Source organism: Oncorhynchus nerka, linkage group LG22 (genome assembly GCF_034236695.1).
Source record: "Oncorhynchus nerka isolate Pitt River linkage group LG22, Oner_Uvic_2.0, whole genome shotgun sequence".
NCBI classification, from domain to species: domain Eukaryota; kingdom Metazoa; phylum Chordata; class Actinopteri; order Salmoniformes; family Salmonidae; genus Oncorhynchus; species Oncorhynchus nerka.
The window spans coordinates 104,443,751-104,455,997 of NC_088417.1; the positions used below are offsets into that span (position 1 = coordinate 104,443,751).

The 12,247-nt window shown below is 46.4% G+C and overlaps 1 protein-coding gene across 1 annotated transcript in view; it reads left to right on the top strand.

Moving 5' to 3' along the window:
* LOC115126250 (ephrin type-A receptor 5) overlaps window positions 1-12,247 on the top strand; it is a 241,084-nt gene that overhangs the window by 24,693 nt on the left and 204,144 nt on the right. Inside the window, exon 3 of the mRNA XM_065007686.1 lies at window positions 6,775-7,438. Within this exon, the coding sequence (XP_064863758.1) occupies window positions 6,775-7,438 (664 nt within the window). The remainder of the gene's footprint in view (window positions 1-6,774; window positions 7,439-12,247) is intronic.

Here is a 12,247-nt window from a genome sequence, read left to right on the forward strand (position 1 = left end):
TTGGTGGCTGACTAAATACTTTTTTGCCCCACTGTATAAGGTGAATGGAGGGCGTTTTGGTTACATTTACATTTACATTTAAGTCATTTAGCAGACGCTCTTATCCAGAGCGACTTACAAATTGGTGCGTTCACCTTAAGACATCCAGTGGAACAGCCACTTTACAATAGTGCATCTAAATCTTTTAAGGGGGGGGAGTGAGAAGGATTACTTTATCCTATCCTAGGTATTCCTTAAAGAGGTGGGGTTTCAGGTGTCTCCAGAAGGTGGTGATTGACTCCGCTGTCCTGGCGTCGTGAGGGAGTTTGTTCCACCATTGGGGGGCCAGAGCAGCGAACAGTTTTGACTGGGCTGAGCGGGAACTGTACTTCCTCAGTGGTAGGGAGGCGAGCAGGCCAGAGGTGGATGAACGCAGTGCCCTTGTTTGGGTGTAGGGCCTGATCAGAGCCTGGAGGTACTGAGGTGCCGTTCCCCTCACAGCTCCGTAGGCAAGCACCATGGTCTTGTAGCGGATGCGAGCTTCAACTGGAAGCCAGTGGAGAGAGCGGAGGAGCGGGGTGACGTGAGAGAACTTGGGAAGGTTGAACACCAGACGGGCTGCGGCGTTCTGGATGAGTTGTAGGGGTTTAATGGCACAGGCAGGGAGCCCAGCCAACAGCGAGTTGCAGTAATCCAGACGGGAGATGACAAGTGCCTGGATTAGGACCTGCGCCGCTTCCTGTGTGAGGCAGGGTCGTACTCTGCGGATGTTGTAGAGCATGAACCTACAGGAACGGGCCACCGCCTTGATGTTAGTTGAGAACGACAGGGTGTTGTCCAGGATCACGCCAAGGTTCTTAGCGCTCTGGGAGGAGGACACAATGGAGTTGTCAACCGTGATGGCGAGATCATGGAACGGGCAGTCCTTCCCGGGGAGGAAGAGCAGCTCCGTCTTGCCGAGGTTCAGCTTGAGGTGGTGATCCGTCATCCACACTGATATGTCTGCCAGACATGCAGAGATGCGATTCGCCACCTGGTCATCAGAAGGGGGAAAGGAGAAGATTAATTGTGTGTCGTCTGCATAGCAATGATAGGAGAGACCATGTGAGGTTATGACAGAGCCAAGTGACTTGGTGTATAGCGAGAATAGGAGAGGGCCTAGAACAGAGCCCTGGGGGACGCCAGTGGTGAGAGCGCGTGGTGAGGAGACAGATTCTCGCCACGCCACCTGGTAGGAGCGACCTGTCAGGTAGGACGCAATCCAAGCGTGGGCCGCGCCGGAGATGCCCAACTCGGAGAGGGTGGAGAGGAGGATCTGATGGTTCACAGTATCGAAGGCAGCCGATAGGTCTAGAAGGATGAGAGCAGAGGAGAGAGTTAGCTTTAGCAGTGCGGAGCGCCTCCGTGATACAGAGAAGAGCAGTCTCAGTTGAATGACTAGTCTTGAAACCTGACTGATTTGGATCAAGAAGGTCATTCTGAGAGAGATAGCGGGAGAGCTGGCCAAGGACGGCACGTTCAAGAGTTTTGGAGAGAAAAGAAAGAAGGGATACTGGTCTGTAGTTGTTGACATCGGAGGGATCGAGTGTAGGTTTTTTCAGAAGGGGTGCAACTCTCGCTCTCTTGAAGACGGAAGGGACGTAGCCAGCGGTCAGGGATGAGTTGATGAGCGAGGTGAGGTAAAGGAGAAGGTCTCCGGAAATGGTCTGGAGAAGAGGGAGGGGATAGGGTCAAGCGGGCAGGTTGTTGGGCGGCCGGCCGTCACAAGACGCGAGATTTCATCTGGAGAGAGAGGGGAGAAAGAGGTCAGACCAGGGTAGGGCAGTTTGTCGACTTAGCAAACGAGGATTCTTTCTTTTCAAAATGGTTGACGAAGTCATCTGCAGAGAGGGAGGAGGGGGGGGAGGGGGAGGAGGATTCAGGAGGGAGGAGAAGGTGGCAAAGAGCTTCCTAGGGTTAGAGGCAGATGCTTGGAATTTAGAGTGGTGGAAAGTGGCTTTAGCAGCAGAGACAGAAGAGGAAAATGTAGAGAGGAGGGAGGAAAGGATGCCAGGTCCGCAGGGAGGCGAGTTTTCCTCCATTTCCGCTCGGCTGCCCGGAGCCCTGTTCTAAAAACGCCCTCCAGGTGACTGGAGGGCGTTTTGGTTACCATATAAGGTGACTGGAGGGCGTTTTGGTTACCATATAAGGTGACTGGAGGGCGTTTTGGTTACCATATAAGGTGACTGGAGGGCGTTTTGGTTACCATATAAGGTGACTGGAGGGCGTTTTGGTTACCATATAAGGTGACTGGAGGGCGTTTTGGTTACCATATAAGGTGACTGGAGGGCGTTTTGGTTACCATATAAGGTGACTGGAGGGCGTTTTGGTTACCATATAAGTTGAATGGAGGGTGTTTTCCAGGCGTGTTTGCCAGCGCACAAATATAGTATGGCTCTGAATTATCCATTAAAACATGCTTATATGTTGCTTGCGACAGTTTGATAAATCACAATAATTTGCGGCGCTCGCAAATCCTACAATCTCAAACGTACGTCAAAATTTAGTAAGACCTAATTTTGTAAATTTTGCACAGTGAATACATTAGGCCCAACATCTTAACCAAATTGAAGACTTATGGGAGATTCTGGAGCGACGCCTGAGACAGTGTTTAACACCACCATCAACAAAACACCAAGTGATGGAATTTATCTTGGAAAGAATGATGTCACATCCCTCCAATAGAGTTCTAGACACTTGTAGAATTCATGCCAAGGAGCTTTGAAGCTGTTCTGGCAACTCGTGGACGACCATTAAAGACCTGCATCTTCACACTAGGCTATTGTTATTTACTGCTACTCTTTAATTATTTCTTATTCTTATCTCCTACCTTTTTTACATTTAAAAAATATATATTTTTCTTAAAACTGCATTGTTGGTAAAAAGGGCTTGTATAAGGGGACGGCAGGGTAGCCTAGTGGTTAGAGCGTTGGACTAGTAACCGAAAGGTTGCAATCTCAAATCCTCAAGGTACAAATCTGTCGTTCTGCCCCTGAACAGGCAATTAACCCACTGTTCCTAGGCCGTCATTGAAAATAAGAATTTGTTCTTAACTGACTTGCCTAGTTAAAATGTTAAATAAAGGTTAAATAAATAAAATAAGTAAGCATTTCACTGTAAGGTCTACGCCCTGTTATATTCGGCGCATGTGACAAATAACATTTGATTTGACACGTAACTACGTAAGTCCTATTTCATAGTTGTAGCTTTCTCCCAAATCATTCTATGCTTCTCATACCGTCCCAGTGCACCACTTCTCTACATCAGCTGATTATGGAGACATTATACGGTCTGTGATAAGGGACATTATACGGTCTGTGATAAGGGACATTATACGGTCTGTGATGAGGGACATTATACGGTCTGTGATAAGGGACATTATACGGTCTGTGATAAAGGACATTATACGGTCTGTGATAAGGGACATTATACGGTCTGTGATAAGGGACATTATACGGTCTGTGATAAGGGACATTATACGGTCTGTGATAAGGGACATTATACGGTCTGTGATAAGGGACATTCTACGGTCATTATACGGATATAAGGGACATTATACGGTCTGTGATAAGGGACATTATACGGGCTGTGATAAGGGACATTATACGGTCTGTGATAAGGGACATTATACGGTCTGTGATGAGGGACATTATACGGTCTGTGATAAGGGACATCACACAGCTGATTATGGAGACATTATACGGTCTGTGATAAGGGACATTATACGGTCTGTGATAAGGGACATTATACGGTCTGTGATACGGGACATTATACGGTCTGTGATAAGGGACATTATACGGTCTGTGATAAGGGACATTATACGGTCTGTGATAAGGGACATTATACGGTCTGTGATAAGGGACATTATACGGTCTGTGATAAGGGACATTATACATTATACGGTCTGTGATAAGGGACATTATACGGTCTGTGATAACATTATACGGGGACATTATACGGTCTGTGATAAGGGACATTATACGGTCTGTGATAAGGGACATTATACGGTCTGTGATAAGGGACATCACATAAGGGACAGCTGATTATGGAGACATTATACATTATACGGTCTGTGATAAGGGACATAAGGGACATTATACGGTCTGTGATAAGGGGCATTATACGGTCTGTGATAAGGGACATTATACGGTCTGTGATAAGGGACATCACACAGCTGATTATGGAGACATTATACGGTCTGTGATAAGGGACATTATACGGTCTGTGATAAGGGACATTATACGGTCTGTGATAAGGGACATTATACGGTCTGTGATAAGGGACATTATACGGTCTGTGATAAGGGACATCACACAGCTGATTATGGAGACATTATACGGTCTGTGATAAGGGACATTATACGGTCTGCGATAAGGGACATTATACGGTCTGCGATAAGGGACATTATACGGTCTGTGATAAGGAACATTATACGGTCTGTGTCTGTGATAAGGGACATTATACGGTCTGTGATAAGGGACATCACACAGCTGATTATGGAGACATTATATGGTCTGTGATAAGGGACATTATACGGTCTGTGATAAGGGACATTATACGGTTCCACCAGATCACAGACATGTTTTTGGCGACCACATTATGGAGTCATGAAAGGACACTATTAGCTGGCTGATGAAAGGATTCAATTGGATTTGGGGGATGGTGGCGGTTGGAGCAGAAAGATGTTTATAGCTGGCCCAGCCTTTAGCCCAGAGACATTAGAAACACATCTGTCTGTGTTCACGTGTGTGTGTGTGTGTGTGTGTGTGTCATTATAATACACCTCCCATCTGTCTGAAGCCTCCTGGGTTTAGAGGGAAATATCATCATTACAGTCAGTCAGACCAATAGGACCCTGGTCTCTCAGACGGGCCTGGCTGAATGAGTCTCATAACCCAGTCAGTCAGTCCAATAGGATCCTGGCCTCTCAGTCAGGCCTGGCTGAATGAGTCTCATAACCCAGTCAGTCAGTCCAATAGGATCCTGGACTCTCAGTCTGGGCCTGGCTGAATGAGTCTCATAACCTTGTCAGTCAGACCAATAGGATCCTGGCCTCTCAGTCAGACCAATAGGATCCTGGCCTCTCAGTCAGACCAATAGGATCCTGGCCTCTCAGTCAGACCAATAGGATCCTGGCCTCTCAGACAGGCCTGGCTACTAGCTGGAATGAAATGTAATTTATAACTGAATGGAAGCTGATTACTGAGGAGTGAATTATTAATGTTGTATTTGAAATGACTTTGTGCTTTTACTTTGTCAGTTGAAGTGGAGTTAAATTAGACCAATATATTAGCAGCTTGTAAAAAATGGTTTCAATAACTGGTTCACAACCCACACACAACCCATACACAACCCATACACACAACCCATACACAACCCACACACAACCCATACACACAACCCACACACAACCCATACACACAACCCAAACACAACCCATACACACAACCCATACACACAACCCACACACAACCCATACACACAACCCAAACACAACCCACACACAACCCATACACAACCCATACACAACCCATACACACAACCCATACACAACCCACACACAACCCATACACACAACCCATACACAACCCACACACAACCCATACACACAACCCATACACAACCCATACACAACCCATACACACAACCCATACACAACCCACACACAACCCATACACACAACCCACACACAACCCATACACACAACCCATACACAACCCATACACACAACCCACACACAACCCATACACAACCCATACACACAACCCAAACACAACCCATACACAACCCATACACACAACCCACACACAACCCATACACAACTCATACACAAACCATACACACAACCCACACACAACCCATACACAACACACACATAACTCATGCACAACCCATACACACAACCCACACACAACTTACACACAATTACACAAAACCCATACACAACCCACACATAACTCATACACAACCCATACACACAACCCACACACAACTTACACACAATTACACACAACTCATACACAACCCATACACACAACCCACACACAACTTACACACAATTACACAAAACCCATACACAACCCACACATAACTCATACACAACCCATACACACAACCCACACACAACTTACACACAACCCATACACACAACCCACACACAACTTACACACAATTACACACAACCCATACACAACCCACACATAACTCATACACAACCCATACACACAACCCACACACAACTTACACACAATTACACAAAACCCATACACAACCCACACATAACTCATACACAACCCATACACACAACCCACACACAACGTACACACAATTACACACAACCCATACACAACCCATACACAACCACACACAACCCAAAGACACAACCCTACATTTTCTACTATCCTCACCAGCTACACTATTATTCCACAGGTTCTGGTCAACTCTAGTAACCTATAGACAATAGGTTCTGGTCAACTCTAGTAACCTATAGACAATAGGTTCTGGTCAACTCTAGTAACCTATAGACAATAGGTTCTGGTCAACTCTAGTAACCTATAGACAATAGGTTCTGGTCAACTCTAGTAACCTATAGACAATAGGTTCTGGTCAACTCTAGTAACCTGTAGCTAGAGGAGATAGGTGAGGTAGATGATAACTACTTAGCAGTAGCTAATTACAACATAACCCAGTCAGCTGTAACTGAACATGAAACAATGTTTGATATCTTTCTATCTCTCTATTTTCCCTTCTCTACAGTGGGAGGAGATAGGTGAGGTAGATGAGAACTATGCTCCGATCCACACGTACCAGGTGTGTAAAGTGATGGAACACAACCAGAACAATTGGCTCCAGACCAACCTCATCCTCAACGAGGGGGCTCAGAGGGTGTTCGTGGAGCTACAGTTCACCCTGAGGGACTGTAACAGCCTTCCGGGTGGCGTGGGTACCTGCAAGGAGACCTTCAACATGTACTACTATGAGTCTAACGATGAGGAGGGGAGGAACCTCAGGGAGAGCCAGTACTCTAAGGTAGACACCATCGCTGCTGACGAGAGCTTTACAGAGTTAGACCTGGGAGACAGAGTGATGAAGTTGAATACAGAGGTTAGGGATCTGGGACCGTTGACGAAGAAGGGGTTCTACCTGGCTTTTCAAGACCTGGGAGCCTGTATAGCGCTGGTTTCTGTCAGGGTGTTCTATAAGAAGTGTCCCTTCATAGTGAGGAACCTAGCTCAGTTCCAGGACACTATTACAGGTTCGGACTCCTCCCAGCTACTGGAGGTGGCAGGAAACTGTGTCAACAACTCGGTGGCGGAGGACCTACCTAGGATGCACTGCAGCGCAGAGGGGGAGTGGCTAGTGCCCATCGGGAAGTGTGTGTGCCAGGCGGGGTTTGAGGAAGTGAATGACAGTTGTCAAGGTATGTACTGAATCAAATTGTTTATACACACGAGCAGGGACGGAACATAAAGATCTTAGACCCTGGCCAGCAAGTATAACATTGACGTCCAAAATATGTTCCATGCGATGTTTGAAAAGACAGAATTTCATGGGCTAGTTAGGTACATTTTCTCTTAACCCAGTCTGAGAATTACTAGCCTCAGGCTAGCGGGCTAGCTACATTTCAACCCCTGTGTACCAGTATGGAATATGATGACATGGGTAAGCTAATGGAATGTGTTCACATCATAATAAGGACGGGCATTGACAACCACTTGAAATGTTTTTCTCCTAATGAACAATATCATAATTCATCCTATGTTATAGCTGTCATGGTGGCTTTGATGATAACAAGGAAACTGTTAGCTAGCTATTAGGCTTATCGACCATAATCACTGCTCAGAAGAAGTGATCGGGGTGAAGTGAGTGAACATCTACCTCTCTCTACGTGTGTGTGTCTCTCTTGATTGACTTTGTGTGTCTTTTTAAATTTTAATTTCACCTTTCTTTAACCAGGTAGGCCAGTTGAGAACAAGTTCTCAGTTACAACTGCAACCTGGCCAAGATAAAGGAAAGCAGTGTGACACAGACAACACAGAGTTACACATAAATGTACAGTCAATAACACAATAGAAACATCTGTATACAGTGTGTGTAAATGTAGTACGATTAGGGAGGTAAGGCAATGAATAGGCCATAGTGGTGAAATAATTACAATTTAGCATTAACACTGGAGTGATAGCTGTGCAGATGATGATGTGCAGGTAGAGATACTGGGGTGCAAAAGAGCAAAAATAAATAACAATATGGGGATGAGGTAGTTGGGTGGGCTATTTACAGATGGGCTGTGTACAGGTGCAGTGTTCTGTGAGCTGCTCTGACAGCTGATGCTTAAAGTTAGTCAGGGAGATATATCTCCAGCTTCAGTGATGTTTGCAATTCATTCCAGTTATTGCAGCAAAGAACTGGAAGGAAAGGCAACCAAAGGAGGAGTTGGCTTTGGGGATGACCGGTGAAATATACCTGCTGGAGCACGTGCTATGGGTGGGTGTTACTATGGTGACCAGTTAGCTGAGAGGTGTAGAAGCACGGTGGCTAGGAAAAACTCCCTAGAAATGCCAAAACCTAGGAAGAAACCTAGAGAGGAACCAGGCGATGTGAGGTTTCGTCTCTGGTGGGACCAGTTTAAGCCAGATGAGGTCTCCACATGTGTGGGGAGTGGGACAAAAGAGCTATCTAAGGCAAGGTGAGTGGGACTGAGGGCTCTACAGTGAAATAATACAATTAGAACTTGCCGAGACAGCAGTAGACAAGGCATATTAACATTAGAGAGAGGCTTAAAGCAGTCACTAACTTTTAACGTTTAACGTTCTTGCTTAGAACGAACGTATGAACGCTGGTGGTTCCTTTTTGAGTCTTCAATTATTCCCCGTTGAGAAGTTGTAGTTATTACAGGAATTACAGGACTATTTCTCTCTATAACATTTGTATTTCATGTTCCTTTGACTATTGGATGTTCTTTTAGGCACTATAGTATTGACAGCGTAATCTTGGGAGTTGATAGGCTTGAAGTCATAAACAGCGCTGTGCTTCAAGCATTGCTAAGAGCTGCTGGCAAACGCAGGAAAGTGCTGTTTGAATGAATGCTTACGAGCCTGCTGCTGCCTACCACCGCTCAGTCAGACTGCTCTATCAAATATCAAATCATAGACTTAATTATAATATAATAAACACACAGAAATGCACGGAACGAAAGAGAAGTGACACAATTTCCCCAGTTAATATTGCCTGCTAACATTCATTTATTTGAACTAAATATGCATGTTTAAGAATATATACTTCTGTGTATTGATTTAAAGAAAGGCGTTGTTGTTTATGGTTCGGTACATTGGTGCAACGACATTGGCTTTTTTCGCAAATTCCGCTTTTGTTTAAGTCGTCACCCAGTTGGCTGTGATTCGATAAGAAATTAACAGGCACCGCATTGATTATATGCAATGCAGGACACTCTAGATAAACTAGTATTATCATCAACGCATCACCGGGGGCAAACTACCTGTCCTCCAGGACACCTACACCACCCGATGTTACAGGAAGGCCATAAAGATCATCAAGGACATCAACCACCCGAACCACTGCCTGTTCACCCCGCTATCATCCAGAAGGCGAGGTCAGTACAGGTGCATCAAAGCTGGGACCGAGAGACTGAAAAACAGCTTCTACCTCAAGGCCATCAGACTGTTAAACAGCCACCACTAACATTGAGTGGCTGCTGCCAACACACTGTCATTGACACTGACCCAACTCCAGCCACTTTAATAATGGGAATTGATGGGAAATGATGTAAATATATCACTAGCCACTTTAAACAATGCTACCTTATATAATGTTACTTACCCTACATTATTCATCTCATATGCATACGTATATACTGTACTCTAGATCATCGACTGCATCCTTATGTCACTAGCCACTTTAACTATGCCACTTTGTTTACTTTGTCTACATACTCATCTCATATGTATATACTGTACTCGATACCATCTACTGTATGCTGCTCTGTACCATCACTCATTCATATATCCTTATGTACATATTCCTTATCCCCTTACACTGTGTATAAGACAGTAGTTTTGGAATTGTTAGTTAGATTACTTGTTGGTTATCACTGCATTGTCGGAACTAGAAGCACAAGCATTTCGCTACACTCGCATTAACATCTGCTAACCATGTGTATGTGACAAATAAAATTAGATTTGATTTGATTTGAACCATGTGTAGTTAACTAGTGATTATGTTAAGATTGATTGCTTTTTATAAGATAAGTTTAATGCCAGCTAGCAACTTACCTTGCCTCCTTGCTGCACTCGCATAAACAGGTGGTTAGCCTGCCACGCAGTCTCCTCGTGGAGTAACAGGTGGTTAGCCTGCCACGCAGTCTCCTCGTGGAGTAACAGGTGTTTAGCCTGCCACGCAGTCTCCTCGTGGAGTAACAGGTGGTTAGCCTGCCACACAGTCTCCTCGTGGAGTAACAGGTGGTTAGCCTGCCACGCAGTCTCCTCGTGGAGTAACAGGTGGTTAGCCTGCCACGCAGTCTCCTCGTGGAGTAACAGGTGGTTAGCCTGCCACGCAGTCTCCTCGTGGAGTAACAGGTGTTTAGCCTGTCACGCAGTCTCCTCGTGGAGTAACAGGTGGTTAGCCTGCCACGCAGTCTCCTCGTGGAGTAACAGGTGGTTAGCCTGCCACGCAGTCTCCTCGTGGAGTAACAGGTGGTTAGCCTGCCACGCAGTCTCCTCGTGGAGTAACAGGTGGTTAGCCTGCCACGCAGTCTCCTCGTGGAGTAACAGGTGTTTAGCCTGCTACGCAGTCTCCTCGTGGAGTAACAGGTGTTTAGCCTGCCACGCAGTCTCCTCGTGGAGTAACAGGTGTTTAGCCTGCCACGCAGTCTCCTCGTGGAGTAACAGGTGTTTAGCCTGCCACGCAGTCTCCTCGTGGAGTAACAGGTGGTTAGCCTGCCACGGCAGTCTCCTCGTGGAGTAACAGGTGGTTAGCCTGCCACTCAGTCTCCTCGTGGAGTAACAGGTGTTTAGCCTGCCACGCAGTCTCCTCGTGGAGTAACAGGTGTTTAGCCTGCCACGCAGTCTCCTCGTGGAGTAACAGGTGGTTAGCCTGCCACGCAGTCTCCTCGTGGAGTAACAGGTGGTTAGCCTGTCACGCAGTCTCCTCGTGGATTGCAATGTTAGGCATCCAAAAATGCAGATTACCGATTGTTATGAAAACTTGAAATCGCCCTAATTATTCGGCCATGCCTGTTAATTGGTCGACCTCTAGTGCTGTGTTGTGTCTGTGGTGCTGTGTTGTGTCTGGTATCTGGTGTTGTGTCTGATATCTGGTGTTGTGTCTGGTATCTGGTGTTGTGTCTGATATCTGGTGTTGTGTCTGATATCTGGTGTTGTGTCTCATATCTGGTGTTGTGTCTGATGTGGGGCTGTGTGGTGTCTGATGTGGGGCTGTGTGGTGTCTGATATCTGGTGTTGTCTGATGTGGGGCTGTGTGGTGTCTGATGTGGTGCTGTGTTGTGCCTGATATCGGGTGTTGTGTGGTGCCTGATATCTGGTGTTGTGTGGTGTCTGATATCTGGTGTTGTCTGATGTGGTGTCTGATAGCTGGTGTTGTCTGATGTGGTGCTGTGTGGTGTCTGATATCTGGTGTTGTCTGATGTGGTGTCTGATAGCTGGTGTTGTCTGATGTGGTGCTGTGTGGTGTCTGATGTGGTGCTGTGTGGTGTCTGATATCTGGTGTTGTGTCTGATGTGGAGCCAAACTGTCTTGTTGTCTCCCTCTCTCTTTCAGAGCCAACAGCTTTACTCCCGTTTCCATGGTTACCACAAAATACCTCTCGTCTGTGTCCGTCTCTTTGAAGAACATGTTACATTTGACAAAGTATCTGTTTGTCCTCAGTTAGCTTGTTAGGTGGGTAGGGGCAGGTGTTAGGTGGGTAGGGGCAGGTGTTAGGTGGGTAGGGGCAGGTGTTAGGTGGGCAGGTGTTAGGTGGGCAGGTGTTAGGTGGGTAGGGGCAGGTGTTAGGTGGGTAGGGGCAGGTGTTAGGTGGGCAGGTGTTAGGTGGGTAGGGGCAGGTGTTAGGTGGGTAGGGGCAGGTGTTAGGTGGGTAGGGGCAGGTGTTAGGTGGGCAGGTGTTAGGTGGGTAGGGGCAGGTGTTAGGTGGGCAGGTGTTAGGTGGGTAGGGCCAGGTGTTAGGTGGGCAGGTGTTAGGTCGGTAGGAGCAGGTG